This window comes from Coregonus lavaretus (genome assembly GCF_964263955.1).
Source record: "Coregonus lavaretus genome assembly, chromosome: 2".
NCBI lineage: Eukaryota > Metazoa > Chordata > Actinopteri > Salmoniformes > Salmonidae > Coregonus > Coregonus lavaretus.
The window spans coordinates 37,808,252-37,824,288 of record NC_139989.1 but is presented as its reverse complement, the minus strand read 5'-3'; the positions used below and the strand labels follow the sequence as shown (position 1 = coordinate 37,824,288).

Genomic DNA, 16,037 nt, shown 5'->3' with positions numbered 1-16,037 from the left:
GAATAATATAACTCCAGTTGTAGGAGGAATCCCTGGCAGAGAGCAGCTGTCCCGTCTAAATCCCGTGGTCGGGATATATGGATCCCTCTGGGTGCTGGGGTGTGGGTGGCTGGATCCGGTCGCCCAGCTGGTCCCGACAGATCGGGTCCTCTCCTCTCCAGGCGTTGGACGACCTGAAGAACCCGATCCATCGCTTCTCCCAAGCTGGCTAGCATCGTCGAATGCTCCCGGACCCGTGCCACGACTCCAGGCATGTGCTCCTCTCCTGCTGACTCCATGGCGGGTGTGTGATTCTGTGATGGGTGATTTGAAGGAGTCAGGCGCAGGAGGGTAAATCACAGGATTTATTCCAGAATACAGAGTTATGCAGTAATGCGTCAAAACAGTCCAGTGCGCAAAACAGGCGCACTGGAACCAACAAGGCACACAGGGAAAATAACCCGGCAATACAAAATACAAGGAGCTCAACTTCACTATCCTCACAATAAACAATCACACACAAAGACAAGGGGGCAGAGGGAACACTTATACAGGTACTGATGAGGGGATATGAGCCAGGTGTGTGTAATGAACAAGACAAAACCAATGGAATGATGAAATGAGGAACGGCAGTGGCTAGAAGGCCAGTGACGACGAACGCCGAAGCCTGCCCGAACAAGGAGAGGTGGCAGCTTCGGAGGGAGTCGTGACAATATTAGGCAAACCAGACGGCAACATCTTAATTTACGGATAGCCAGAGGCACACTCCAACATTCAGACATCATTTACAAGCGAAGCATGTGTGCCGCCAGATCAGAGGCAGTAGGGATGACCAGGGATGTTCTGTTGATAAGTGCGTGAATTTGATAATATTCCTGTCCTGCTAAGCATTCAAAATGTAACGAGTACTTTTGGGTGTCAACGAAAATGTATGGAGTAATTTTCTTAAGGAATGTAGTGAAGTAAACGTAAAAGTAGTCAAAAATATAAATAGAAAAGTACAGATACCCAAAAAAACTACTTAAGTAGTACTTTAAAGTATTTTTACTTAAATGCTTTACACCATTGATAACCCTTTTGGGTTCCATAACCCTTTCCACAGAGGGTTCAACTTGGAGCCAAAAAGCTGAAGGACCCTTTTTCTTAGAGTGTGTGTGTGTGTGAGTGTGTGTGTGTGTGTGTGTGTGTGTGTGTGTGTGTGCGAGAGAGAGAGAGAGAGAGAGAGCGAGAGAGAGAGAGAGAGAGAGAGAGAGAGAGAGAGAGAGAGAGAGAGAGAGAGAGAGAGAGAGAGAGAGAGAGAGAGAGAGAGAGAGAGAGAGAGAGAGAGAGAGAGGGTGTTGGTCCCAGAGTGTGTTTCACAGTATGTGGTAGTATGGTAGTATGGTAGTACTGTTAAAGAGGTGTCTTGCTATGCATACTGATGATAAAAATCAACCAAACGTCCACATTGATCACCTTAGTCTCCTGTATATCTTCAAGCAGTGGCCCTGATGAACTTTCTGTTTAATGGAGGGGAATGTTTAATGTATGACCATAACTTTACATTGTCACCATCTAATCTCTGATCATCCCATAGATCTCTGCACAACAGCCATATGCACCCCAGCCTAGCATTGTGTCACATTGCTGAATTTGATGATTAGAGAAGTCCTAATGCATATTTAAACACTTTGAGATGAGAAGTGAATTCAAATATACAGCTGCTGTCAGCAATATGGGTTGTTATCAGGAATATTTTAAGAAGACGGGGAGGGGGCAGTGGGGCACACATCAAAAGGCAACCCACTGACCCTCTGCATTAACTCATACCGTCTCCATTTCAATTATGCTCTCCTCTGAATTAATTGGGTTGTTAACACAGGCAATTAGGAGTCAGGCTGAGGCCAGAGGAAAAGGGGGATAGAGTCTGATGAGTGGTGGTTAGATATATACACATTAATTCACACAGCCAGTAGATCTACTGGCTTCCAGTTGAAGCTCGCATCTACTACAAAACCATGGTGCTTGCCTACGGAGCTGTGAGGGGAACTGCACCTCCTTACCTTCAGGCTCTGATCAGACCCTACACCCAAACGAGAGCACTACGTTCATCCACCTCTGGCCTGCTAGCTCCCCTACCTCTACGGAAGCACAGTTCCCGCTCAGCCCAGTCAAAGCTATTCGCTGCTCTGGCACCCCAATGGTGGAACAAGCTCCCCCACGACGCCAGGACAGCGGAGTCACTGACCACCTTCCGGAGACACTTGAAACCCTACCTCATTAAGGAATACCTGGAATAGTATAACAGTAATCCTTCTACCCCACCATAAAAGAAGAAAAAAAGGTGGTTGTCCCACTGGCTAACCTAAGTTGAATGCACCAATTTGTAAGTTGCTCTGGATAAGAGCGTCTGCTAAATGACTTAAATGTAAATCTATGGGGCACTTATTCATATCCAATTCAGAGATGCTGCATCACTTCAGAGAACGTCTCTAATGATTGTTCCTCCCTTAGCTAGTTTGATGTTTGTTGTTAGTAGGCTATTCTTGTTCCCTCTCTCTTTCATTCTCTTTTCATATTTTCAGGACCACTACTTGTTTTTAAGGGTCGCTCTGTTCACAGGAGACCAGACCACTGTGACTAATTAGTCTGAAGCTATTTCAGGAATTGATTTATTTTGTGCTAAATATGCCACAATATCCATGCAGCACAGTAGCATTGAATAGCAGAGCTCTATCAATGTACACTTTTGAGAAATGGTGAGGTGTCCTATTTTTTTCAGGAATTGGGACCCAGGGGGACAGTCACCGTTTTGAAACATGTACACAATGAGGAAGGCGAAATATCCTCAAGGCTGGAACATAGTTTTAAGAAACCATTATTCACACTGTCAATAGTTTATTATTATTTTTACCTAGGTTTCAGTAAATAACTAATTAGATATTGTGGATGCATAGTCTACCCTAAATGTTAAATACCCAATCTGTAATTTCAATAGCCTGACCCTACCATTTTGTTAGGTAGAACATAGGCTAAATAACGAATGGAGTAATGCGACCTTAGATGTTGGTTCTTCAACAATCAATGGGTACCCTGGAACATTGCACATTATTATTTATGGTTCTTGCATATTTGATTTCCACATAGGCAACTACAACCAATCACAAACCCTTTTATAAACTGATGACAGCGTTTTCATAAAATTCATTTTTTTAAATAATAATTTTAATCTGATTTTTCATCTGGTTTAGGTAGTTAAAAGACATTAGGGCTATCAGTTATGCTAACACACATAAAATGAATGAAATGGCACAGCTCCTTCAGTTATCCAAATTACACTTATATTTCTGTTGAATTTGGTGTACGTAGGCAACATTGTTGTTCAAAATGATAAAGCATATGTCCCCGCACTGCGTGTTTATTCCGGCCCAGTGCTCTCCTGCCTGCAGATCAAAGCGTCCGTCTGTGACTCTTCGCAGGACCCGTCCGCTATACCCATAATTCCCCGCGCTGAGACAAAATGAAGGAATACAGCCGCTGTGGGAGAACAATATTTGGGCTCTAAAGATTGAAACGGACGACCAAACGTGAAATAAACCAGCCGAAAGAGCTATTGGTGGTCATGCACTGGTAAGATAAAAGGAAATATACATTTTGGGAGAGTTTAAATATGTGAAACTCCGGCAAGAGTGTGGAACAGACAACAAAGCGCAACGCTAGCTAGCATACCGTTGTTGGAGCCGAGCATCAATTGTTCGCTTGAGTTACATGGGCCATTTGTTATGGGTACGTCGCACATTATGCTCAGTTATGTTTTCGTTCAGTCCTCACCCAATGTATGTTAGAGGTTCAAGTAGTATATATTAACCTCATCAACTGTTTTAATTAGTTAGCCAGGTATTATGTATTTCATAACCGAAAAATTAAAATGAAGTGCTCGAAATATGTTGACGAATGACGACACACGGTGTTGTCTGAAATCGCTTGCGCGTGCAAAGGCCGACTCGCATATTTGTCAATCAAAATTATTTTAGAATTAATTCCATAACTTGGAATCGATGTAGCATTACGTCAGGCGAGAACGTCAGATCCTCACATGTTTGGTGTAATGTTAAATTCAGTGTATGGTCTAATTTATTTTACCGAGTATTACTGTTATGCTGATGGCCATATTAGCTAATAATTGCATGATCCTGCATCACAAAGGGCCTGGCAGGCTGGTTAGCCAAATGGCTAATTGCTTGGTGGCTAGCCAGACGTTAGCAGTAGTTAGCTAGATAGCGGTCTTTCTAGCCCCAGTGAGTGACACTCGATGAATAAATCACAGCTTAGCGCTGGGAACCGATTTGTCGCGCATTTCATTAGTTTTGAACACTGAAGACATTTTAACTTTCAACTAACGCTTGCTTACAATACGTACCATTATGCTATAGTATGTTCCCTCTGCATCTGTTAGCTAGCTGTTAGCTTTATTTGATATCAGCATGCTAGCAAGTTGCATCCAATGCAATGGATGCATAGGTAACATGCTAGCTAGCAATGCTGGTGGAGACAATGAAGTTCAGAGACACGATTAAGTTATTTGTGATAAATGTGAAGCTATTCAAATTAACGGTGTTTTGTGAATGAAAACACACTATTGAAAAGCCATTCAACTGAATAAAAGAAATTGGCTAGGTAATGGTAGTCTGGACAATGTTACAATTATGAAATATTTATTTATAGCTATTTCACCCGAGTTAGGCTACATCAGTGCCTCTGATGTTTTCCTCAAGGTGTGATGCACTGGTTTTTGGATGCTGTTGTTCCTCTCATTCCAAAAACTCCATTTTGCATTTTGGAATCCTCTGTTATTCCTCGTGGCATTATAAAGTAGCACAGCAGCCGAGACATGACTAACCTCAGTCATCTCAAATTTCATGGTATGATGGTAGCTAGCTAGCTTAGAAAAGTGTTAATTTTGAAGTATATTACAGAGCCAACGTTTTGCATTATACCCATGGTATCATTTTGCTTCTTGGTAGAGTATTTCAGTGGCTAGTACAGGCTACTCGGTCTCTTATCTTTGTTTAACGTTAGCCCTTGTTCAATGGGTGTCCTATGATGATGATGACCCATAGTCACAGAATAAAATGCTGAAATTGACCTTCCCACTACCTGTAGAACCTAACTGGGCTCTCGCCTTTTTTTTAGTTGATTAGCCTAGTCCTCAAATAGGATGACAGATTAACACGCAGCTTCAGGTTCATTCCGCTCTCTCCTCGTAGGATGTCAGGGTTTAACATATTATAGGCTATACATTTTGCCCAGGTTAATTTAGCTGCATCTGAGGTTGACTGAAGACTTTCTAAAAGTAGCCTTCTACATCACCCTGTTGATTTTAGGATGCCATAATTCACACAAGTCAGACTCCGGACCGTAGCTGTGTTGTTGACCCACAAACCCTCATTATTAATCCGGCTAAGCACTTCATGGGGAGATCAGAGGGCATGCGACTGATTCCTCAGGGACGGCCCATCGTAACAATGCCGCTCTTCCAGGCACTGTCTGTCTGGACAGAATTTATTTAATGTTAATTGGTGTCAGCAGCACATGTAAACAAAAACAAACCATCGTAGATCACTGATGGAAAGGCCACACAGATGTTAATGTTTCCTTCCCACTCATCCAGGCAAGCTGCGTTGCGGCTTCACCCTGTGCTCCTCTCAACTGTGTCTATGCGATGTATGCTATCTGGGAAGATAAACACATTTGCTCCCGAGTGGTGCAGCGGTCTAAGGCACTGCATCTCAGTGCTAGAGGTGTCACTACAGACCCTGGTTCGATTCCAGGCTGTATCGATTGGGAGTCCCATAGGGCGGCGCACAATTGGCCCAGCGTCATTGTAAATAAGAACTTGTTCTTAACTGACTTGCCTAGTTAAATAAAGGTTAAATAAAAGAGCAAAAGACACATTTCCGTTCGCTGTAACATATGGACAATAACGTTGTATTGCATTGTACTTCAGCTCCTGCTCTTTCTTTCCCAGGATGGTTCTGGTTGGCTCCCTGTAGTTGAACACGCCCACCACCACCAAGTTCATCATGAGCCTCATTCAAGACAAACTAGGCAATGACTTCCTGCGCTCCAATGGGAGCATGGACTCCAACTTCTCCCCTGGCATGATCATGTTCAGTCACCTGCCCCCTGTGACCAGCTTCACACGGCTGGCCGCCCAGTCTGTTATGCAGGACCTGCCAGGCCCCCACGAGATGATCCTGAAGAAGGAGCGGGACTCTCCAGACTGCAGCATGCCTGGGGTGGGCGGCCTGGGGGGGTATGGAGGGGTGGGGGACTACGTTCATGCCATGGACATCAAGCAGGAGAAGATGACAGAACATGACTACCGTCTGCCGCTGTACCCTGGAGGCCCGGGGAAGAGCACAGAGCACCTGGAGGTGTCCATGGGCAACCACCAGAACCTGCTGGTGCATGACCTTAGCCTAGGCAACGTAAGGCCTTCTGATACATTGATACTTATAGGGATTGTTTCCCATACACACATTAAGCCTAGTCGTGGACTAAAAAGCATTCTCCATTGGAAGAGCTTTTCAGTCCAAGACTAAGCTTAATCTGTGTCCGGGAAACCAGACCGTAATGTTGTTCTTCACACCAGAGAATTTAAGGCCAGGCACCACACCCTAATAGGGATTTAAAAAAAATCATAATTGTAATACAATCAACTTTTACCAGTTGAATGTAGACACAAATGACTTTTTTGTATTACACATTTTCAGACATTTAATTCAAATATGAAAATTGGGCAATAGATAATTAAATATGCACATGATTGCATATCACGCAAATCCATTTATCTGGACACTGGATGAAGTCAGCCTAAATATTTTGGTTTCATTTTAAGACACTCCAGGACCGGACTTGTCAAGAGCAGATTGTGGGTAAATACTTTTTTTCATTTTTCTATCTGTAAAATACTAAAGAAATAGATATATGTAAAAAGTATTTTTGGCACATTTTTCCAAACTAGATCTTACCTAGAAGAAAAAATAGACAAGATGTCAACAATTTCCTCTGGGAAAGTCTGGCGAATGTTTCTAAGCATAACCATACAGAATTTGGTGAAGGCAGATGCTTCTGAAGCTGAGGAAAATGTGTTGGCTAGTGGGAAGAGTCTGACTTTCGGTGAATGGTAGTTAGACAAGTACAGTGAAATTAGGCTACCAAATGCCTATTTAGACCCAATCACCATCTCTTCAAGTAAGTTACTAAATAGTCCAGTTTGTAGTATTCTCTATGAAATAGGCTTTTAAATTGTGCAATTCAATGTAGTGAACTTTGAAATGATTGATGTGCATTTTAAAGTGGTTAAAATGAATGAAAATGTTGATGACTAGTATGATAAACTAAAGAAAATATACATGTTCATCTAGTTCTTGACATTTTTATGTAGATTTCTGGGAAATACTAATATTAATGGACCAAAATACCAGCAAATCTCAAAATGGATAGGTAAATGTTCTCCTGAGTGGCGCAGTGGTCTAAGGCACTGCATCGCAGTGCTAACTGTGCCACTATAGATCCTGGTTCGAATCCAGGCGCTGTCGCAGCCGGCCGCGACCGGGAGACTCATGGGCGGCGCACAATTGGCCCAGCGTCGTCCAGGGTAGGTGAGGGAATGGCCGGCAGGGATGTAGCTCAGTTGATAGAGCATGGCGTTTGCAACGCCAGGGTTGTGGGTTCGATTCCCACGGGGGGCCAGTATAAACATTTTTTATTCACTAACTAAGTCGCTCTGGATAAGAGCGTCTGCTAAATTACTTAAATGTAAATGCAAAAATGTCATTTCAGCCTATGGTGCCTGGCCTTAACCCACACCAAATCTCCCTCTTGTTATGTAAAAAAATAATGATATTTATATTTACAAGGAGGAACATGGGTAAACAAAGGTAAATCTTCTCTATTGAAATGTCTAATAATAAAAAAAGTTTCTCCGGAGGTTTGGTTGATCAGATGTCCACCTGCCTTTTGGGGTGCGGGCTTGTAAAATAGCCAATCTCACCAAAGACTGATGGATATGGGGGGGGTGTAGAGAAGGAGGATTTAGTAATGGTGACCTAAATCTAGGGCATCAGATGCAGAATATGTCCCTCCCAAAATGATTGTCATTGGCCCTCTCAGTATGAATGGAAACGTCTTGGCAAGGACACAGTCGTCTTGTTTGAGCTTGCACTCACACATTGTCTTCTACACACACACGCTCTCTCTCTGCCTAACAATAGCCAGGCTCCAGAGTTTACTAGGCAGCACTTGGCATGCTCATTGAAAAGCTAGACATAATTTCCTGCTCACTAAATATGGTTTAATAGTTTATCCAAGGACATCTTAGAGAATGCATTACATTAACTTTGAGATGATCAGCAGCAGGTATGGCGGCAGACTACAGTAGTCAGAAAAACCTTTTGTGTAAGGATTTTTTTGTTATTATCCATACACATTTATGATCATATTACTGAGGAGAATGGAAGACAAACATTTTTCTCCCCTCAAAAAGGTGATTCCCTACTAAAGTTATGAGTAGTTTCATTTGGAGTGCAGTCAGGATAATGGCATGCATGTGAGCTTGCAGCCATTTTGAGCCCACTGGGCCTGCGCTCGTTTGTTTGAGGAAATGAGACAGGGGCTTGTTTTGGCTAGCCTCACCCCTGATCTAATACAACAATTGGTTGATATAGGAAACAGGATGCCATTTCAGACAAAGCCATGCTCTTAGTATCCATATGGTGTTGGGAAGCTTCCGACTCCAGTAATAAAGTATAATTGAAATGGGGGGGGGGGGGGGTAATCAATGAATCCCAGTGCCCCTCCCCTTTCGTAAACCACAGACCCTTTTGTTTGAAGATGGCTCTTCATAGTGGGTGAACAACATGCTGATGATTGATGAGTCTGTATTTAGACTTCAGCCGCTAGTTAATCAACAGTAGGCCTTTTCTATAGGATATTAAGTGTGTCTCAAATGACACCCTATTCCCTTTTATATAGGCCATTTGGCATGCATCCTAAATGAACAGCAGCTCTCCCTTTTGAATGACAGCTTAACTGTGTCAGGAGAGATGAACAGAGGGAGCCATAAATATGTGGTTTATTACTCTACCTTCTGGCACCTCACCAAGGCAGCCCTCTGCAATGGCTCAAATGAGCTTTCACTAGATGCTGCATGAGTCTGTGTTTTTGTGAGTGTGTTACTGAACTAGGCTCTTCACATTCTCGCAAGTGCTCATTTATTTGTCTGTCTTCTCTCCTCCCTCTCTCGCTCTGCGCCTCCCTTTTGTCATCCTCCCAGCTGCCGAGTCGGTTAGGAAAGGAGTCCTCAGGAAGGAGAGGTCGAAGGTCAAATGGTGAGGAGGGCAAGCCCAGGAGAAAACGTGGAGATCCTAAGGTGTGTGAACTGTCCTTTCTATTCAAGTTGTATGTGTTTGATATGCATCCTAAGTTATCTTGGTTTAGATAAGATGAAATCACTGAAATTTGCATTAGAATCAATTGTATGAAAAATGTATGCACTCACTAACTGTAAATCGCTCTGGATAAGAGCGTCTGCTAAATGACTAAAATGTAAAAGTTTCATAGTTGAGCATCCATTACATCTAAGTATTTATTTTCCTGAACTTAGTTTATATCTTCAATGAAATGATCATGCATTAAATGAATGAGTGAAATTGAATTTGGTAGTTGAATTGACCCCCTCTTCCTCCTTTTGTACAACAGCAATCAATGCTTGATGCAGATGGAGGCAGCCTGTGGCCCAACGGGAAGCTCCACATCTGTGAGCACTGCAGCGCATCCTTCAGGAGTTCCTACCACCTGCGCAGACATGTCCTCATCCACACAGGTACCCAGGCCCCTACTGACTGATCAACTATGCTCATTTTTTATCTGGTATTTTTTTTTTATCTCTTGAGGAAAATTTCACTTTCACTAATGAAAGAAGTGCAGTATTTGTGTTGAATTGAATAGACAGACAAGATGTTTGTTATGGGAGGTCCTTTTTCACACATGTACCTAGGCCACTGATAAAAATGTCTGTTAATTTCTAGCATTCTGTATGGTCTCGGTTAGTTTCTCACTAGATTATAAAACCAAAAAGATCTCCAGAAATGTTTGGAATAGATCTTGTGCGTTAGAAAAACTAGTTTTTCACAAAGTCACTGTAGGAAACGTTGAAATTAAACCAGTGCAGTATTACTTTTGAATGGAGTAGGCAGACGCAGAGGATTTAACTTAAAGTGGTGTTGCCTTAGGTGAAAGGCCGTTCAGGTGCAGCCAGTGTAACATGAGTTTCATCCAGAAGTACCTACTACAGCGGCACGAGAAGATCCACAGCGGTGAGTGGAATGTGTCATCCCACACACACGTCAAGCACACTAATGACGTGTGAACGACACACACATTCAAGGACCTTTGTGCACCAATAGTTGGATGACACAATGAGACAAATCTTTAGATTTTCTGTGATGTTTCCCATGACAGGAGAGAAGCCTTTTTGCTGTGACCAGTGTAACATGCGCTTCATTCAGAAATACCACATGGAGAGACACAAGAGGACCCACAGTGGAGAAAAGCCATATAGATGTGAGACCTGCCAACAGGTTAGTGACCTCCTCATGGAAACCCTACTGAAATATGATGGTGTGTGTGTGTGTGTGTTGGGAGGACGGTGGTTATGATGTATGTATGCTTTTAACCTTTGAAATTCTATGTGGAAGCAGCAGCACTTTTGAATGGCCAAGACAAATTTCCCCTCAGGGACAATAAAGTAAATCCTAATATGCCCACTTCCATTATGGCATGAGGCATGACCTGACAAGTTATTATTTCTCAGGATTTATTAGTGTTAAATGCAGTTTGAATGAAATGTCTATCCCATTCTGCGGTTTACAATCTGTACCCTACTTGTGGTCTCCCTGCCCTGCAGTTTTTTTCCAGGACAGACCGATTACTCAAGCACAAGCGAACCTGTGGAGAAGCCATAAAGAAGGGTCTGGAGCCCGGGATGTTGGACCTGGGCTGTGAGGACATGGGGCAGGGCAGCTACGGAATCACTCAGGGAAACGCTGGGGCCTCGGGCCGGAAGAGGGGCAAGTCTAAAAACTCTGGTGAGGGAGGGGAGCGCAAGAGGAAGAAAGCGGCGGGGCCGGCGGCAGCAGGAGGGCTGAGCGGAGCACACATCCACGGGGCGCCGTCGGGAGGCTATAGTCTCAATGACTACAGCGTGGAGAATCACACAGTCTCCTCGTCCACTCCGCCAGGGCCCAGTATGCACCACGAGCATCACGGCCGAGCCCCTAAGATGGCCTTCAAGAAGGCCAACCGCAAGGCCCTGGACCAGGAGGGCTTGGGGCAGGCCAAGCAGAGCCCTATGGAGCAGGGTGGGGGTGTGGGGATGGTCGGGATGGGCCTCATGCAGGGCTCTGGGGCCAAATCGGGCCCCACCAGCAGCAACTATGACGACGCCATGCAGTTCCTCAAGAAGAGACGCTACCTGAACACGACCAACAGTGCAGCATCAGGGGCCGGGCTGGCAGGGGGCAGCACCAACGATTATGAGGTCAACGTTGGTCACCTGTCATCCCAGCAGTCGGTTATACAGGGGGTGGTCTCAGGCGTGATGGACAGCGACACGCCCCTCAGTCTGCTAGACTCCTCCCCCATGGGCGTGGACAAGCAGGACAGGTCAGGGATCCCTGACGAGGTGCTGCAGAGCCTGCTGGACCACTACACCCAGAAACCAGACGGCTCGCACCACGACATGCACTTTGACCTCAGTGACCAGCACGTGGCGCTGCACCCTGTTTCAGCAGACGGCTCTGACCTGAGCCACGATGCAGACTCCCCCAGCCCGTCTGGAGACAAGACAGTCATCATGCACGAGTACTCCCGCTTCCTGCTGCAGGCCCTGGAGCGCACCAGCCACAACACAGGCTTCCCCTTGGGCCCCGGGCCCCCAGCTACAGGGCCCTTCACTGGCACCCACCAACGCAACCCGCTTTTTTCAGATAAGCACGTGTACACTACGTCCCCTCTAGAGTGTGGCTTTGGCCAGCCTGTGGCCTCTCCCACCCTGCCCTCCTCTGTGCCAAAGTCTCACTTTGCAATGCTGTCGGGCTCCTCTCCGCAGCACGGCTTCCACCTAAACAGCCTGGAGCCTGCCACCCACCAGCAGCTTACCCCTTCTCAGGAGCTCACTGACCAGATGGAGAAGCAACACTCCTCTTCTTCCCCCTCCTCCTACCAGATCAGCCCGTCTGACCTGGGCAGCCAGAAGGACTCGCAGGCCCTGACTTCTCTGGACCCCTCTAAGGGCTCCTACACGATCGAGAACTTTGCCCAGGCCTTTGGATCCCAGTTCAAGTCGGCTGGCCGCGGCCCCCTGTCGTACGGCACTGACTCTAGCGGGGAGGTGGACCACAGGATAAGGACGCCACTCTCCGAATTCTCAGGGTATACTAGTTTGTTAGCCGACGTCAATGAGGCAGTAAGTACAGGTTCCAAAACCCCAACAAGCCAAAGCTACAGATAAGGACCTGGGAGCGGACAGCATTCTGTTGGAGGTTCATGTTTTGTCCTCAGTTTTCTTTAGTGCTCCTATTTTATTCTTATTTTTATTAAGTGAATTTTTAATAATTATTATTATTACTCTGCCGCTATGTTTATGTGCCCCACCCCTCTCCCCAGGACTGGTCTTCAAGGCCTATTCAAATGCAATTTTTTAAGATATATTTTTTAAGCAAATATCTATGTATTTAGTCTGTTCATTTTTTTTGGTGTCATTTTTGGTCTGCTCGTTAATCGTTAGAATGAAAAGTACCTTTTTAAAGCAAACAACACAGAGTAGCAATGAACTTGTTTTTTTTCTCCCATGAGCTTAAGGGTTTTAGCAATCAACCTTACAACTGTAGCTAGCATAATAATGAGAATAACAATGATGGCGGCAGGGAATAGCCCAGAACTGAAATAGCAAAAAATTAATAATGATATTGTCTGTTACAAGGATAAAAGTATTACTCAGGAAAAAGTGTAGACGGAGGAAATTGTGTAGTGCAATGAACACTCATTTTAGAGGTGTAAATTTGCAACTACAAAGAGGATGCTTTGTGTGGTTATTTCTTGTGTTTTATACCTTGGTTAATGAGTGCAACAAATAATGGGGAGACTGCTGCCAGCTCACTTACACTGAGAACACTTTCCACTTAGGTATATAGAGATAATGGTACTTTCTTGTCAATGTGAAACCCATGTTTTCTTTCAATAAGGGCCATATATATTTATAACAATATATATACATGTATAATAACAGCTATAATCATTCTGGGGAACTGCCAGGTGAGGTAGAGGAAGTGTGAGGGGGGGTGGGTTTGGGAGTAAATCGTTTTCCTTGTTAGTTTAAGGAGAACATAGTGATGCTATTCTTTGGCCAATAGAGGCTGCTGTTGGACAGCTGTGGAATGGCCTTCCTCATCTTTCTCCCCTCTTCTTCCTCCTCAATTATTTTATTTCCTTAAAAGAATCCGATTAGCACTTTGAGCCATTTATTTCACTGAATAAACTAAACTACCCCATAGGATCATGGAAGATATTTGAAACAAACTGACTTGCTTTCTAAAGAGATGTGTTGTGTTGATCAGGTTGGGTTGGGGATACTACCGTATGCAGATGTGGGTTGGTGGGATTGAATGCATCTTGAGCAATGGGTTGTTGTGGGAAGGGGAAGGTGGGCTTTGGTTGGGATGCCCTATGTTTGGATGGCATGGTCTCGTTTGGGAGGGGATGGGGGTGGTTTGGGCCTGGGGAGTTTTTTAAATTAGCATTATCTCCTGGATGTTATCACGTGTAGGACATGGGGAGGGAGGGAGGGGGGGTTGTTTTAAGGAGATGTATTAACAGTTAAATTGGGAATAAACGTGTTAAGTAATTCTCCACCCTGTTTAGCATCTTTGCTTTACTATTTACATTTGAAGTTAAGTGTATTAAAGTGGCTGAATATTTCTTCCCGTTACTGAAACAGCCTGGAAACCATGTAAGGAAGTGATCATGTGATTTAAATTGAACCCATATACCTATAACAAACCCAAAGCATTAGACATTTCTGGTGTGCTGGCAGTACCACAACGGTATTTTATGAGGAATGGTGTGCCTAGTCCTGGAAAATGTTGTCTGCAAAGAAATTGTTTGCGTCCCCAAATGGCTCCCTATAAAGTGCACTACTTTTGACCAGGGCCCGTAGAAGAATAGGGTGCCATTGTGGACGTACACATTGTCTAAATGAAATATAAATTTCTCTGTGCATGTGTCTAATGCATCGTTTGATTGTTATTTCTTGCAGTCCTGCAATTTATCTTTAATTTATTTATGATGTACTTTTTTTGTAAATCAAACAATTGCATTTTCTTCCATAGCCACGACTGGCCTTTTGTGCTAGAAATGCTATCACTCTTTTTTTTTTTAAATATTATATTTTTTGTTTTATTTATCCTTTTATTTCCTGATGCCCCTTTTTGTCTTTAAGAATCATGAAACACGGCTGAATGACTGCAATGTTGCAATATCATAGGGAACAGTGACTGACCACTACAACCATGCTCTGTTTTTATTGGATAGGAGGCTGAGGGGTGAACAATAAAGACATTGACCTTTTATATACCTCGTTATCACTGTAAACACACAAGCAGGGACAACGGACAAAAGGTTGGATGTATGGAGCAGAGATGCTGTCTGTTGTATGTGGCTATTTTTAAACCTTGTGTTAATGACATTTATGGGACCTGTCAAGGAGGGTATGTTATTGCTTTAGGGTTCTGTAAATGCCTAATCATGCCAACCGGTGTTGCAGTCTACAGTTCAATTCCTTGTCTCAAAGGTAACATTTGTTACTTCCTATATTGTTTTAATGTATGCCTATTGTTTACAAGACAATTTACAAAACACTACATCAAAATCTGGCCCCTGATATGATTCGCATTATACATTTTTTTGGTTCCTTTTTTTTTTGTCAGCACACCAAATTTGTAGCTGACGTTATTTTGTTCCAGATTCTTGTAATGATTTGCAGGGCTGTACCTGTCCAATGAATTTATAATTGATTAGGGAAAAACAATAAATGCTGTTATCGGGATCTTTTGTTGACTTTGGTGTGACACTTAAGTGGTTTGTTCTAATGGTGTTTTACACTTTGTCCATGAGGTGGTGTACACTTAACTTTTCCATTATCTGGGATTTGTGGGTGTATTGTTAATTGCAAATACTTTCAGTGTGCTTTATAGTAGGCACATTGTTTAACATGGCATGATAACTGCCAGAAATACTGTTAGTCTTTTGGGCATTTTTATGCTGAATTTACATCATGACTGGTTAAGTCTGTTTGGCAGAAATATCTTTATGCTGCCATACACCGGTTTGCCTCCAGGTGGCATTGTCTTTATCATTAGGGCCTACTGTCCTTATGTTTCTTTCTGTCCCATAACTGGGACTATGTGGTGTTGGTCAGAGATGCATTTTGTGTGCTAATGGTTCGTGGGTCAGCTGTTTGTTCACCCGCACCCACCCGCAATTGCTAATAACCCATCTGCAACCGCCGACTGTGATAGGGAAAATCTGAGGCCCCGACCCTAACTCGAAAATATAGAATCCATAGTAGGCTACAGTCGGAGACGGTGGAATGATTTTTTTGATAGGAGTTGCAGGAGTGTAGATATGTCTCTGCTTATTTCCGGTATTTTGGTAGGCTATTTCAAGAACTTGGGACTATAAGGTTCTATCTGCATTTTTGTCAAAAATGAGTTATTGACACAGTCATGTTCTGTTAAATGGTCTCTACCTATATAGTGCTCAAAAGCCCAATTCATGTTAAGTTCAAAAGAATACATGAAAAAAATTTGCAGATTCCATTCAAACCAATGAGGGTTCGGAACTTTTTAATGCCAATTCTCAGAATCCATCGTTTTGCAGATAAAACCTTGTATTCCCCAAGTTATTGATTTGCTAGTCAACTGTCTATAATTAGATACATGCAGCTTCTCGTCAGT

At 43.6% G+C, this 16,037-nt stretch overlaps 1 protein-coding gene across 1 annotated transcript; it reads left to right on the top strand.

Annotated features, from left to right (window-relative positions):
- The first annotated feature begins 3,478 nt into the window (after positions 1 to 3,478).
- On the top strand, positions 3,479 to 13,809 carry LOC311103636 (zinc finger protein 281-like). The gene is made up of 7 exons (XM_084145241.1): positions 3,479 to 3,588; positions 5,987 to 6,449; positions 9,299 to 9,394; positions 9,724 to 9,847; positions 10,257 to 10,340; positions 10,486 to 10,604; positions 10,931 to 13,809. Exons 2-7 carry the CDS (start codon positions 6,042 to 6,044, stop codon positions 12,533 to 12,535), a joined length of 2,436 nt encoding a protein of 811 aa, XP_084001367.1. The 5' UTR covers positions 3,479 to 3,588; positions 5,987 to 6,041; the 3' UTR covers positions 12,536 to 13,809.
- Positions 13,810 to 16,037: the final 2,228 nt, after the last annotated feature.

What these genes read in the sequence shown, in the direction of transcription:
- LOC311103636 (XM_084145241.1), top strand. Translation starts at nt 6,042, where the DNA reads ATGAGCCTCATTCAAGACAAACTAGGCAATGACTTCCTGCGCTCCAAT. An exon ending in GAAAACGTGGAGATCCTAAG is followed by an intron (nt 9,395 to 9,723) that starts GTGTGTGAACTG and finishes TTTGTACAACAG; the next exon opens with CAATCAATGCTTGATGCAGA. An exon ending in GATGTGAGACCTGCCAACAG is followed by an intron (nt 10,605 to 10,930) that starts GTTAGTGACCTC and finishes CCTGCCCTGCAG; the next exon opens with TTTTTTTCCAGGACAGACCG.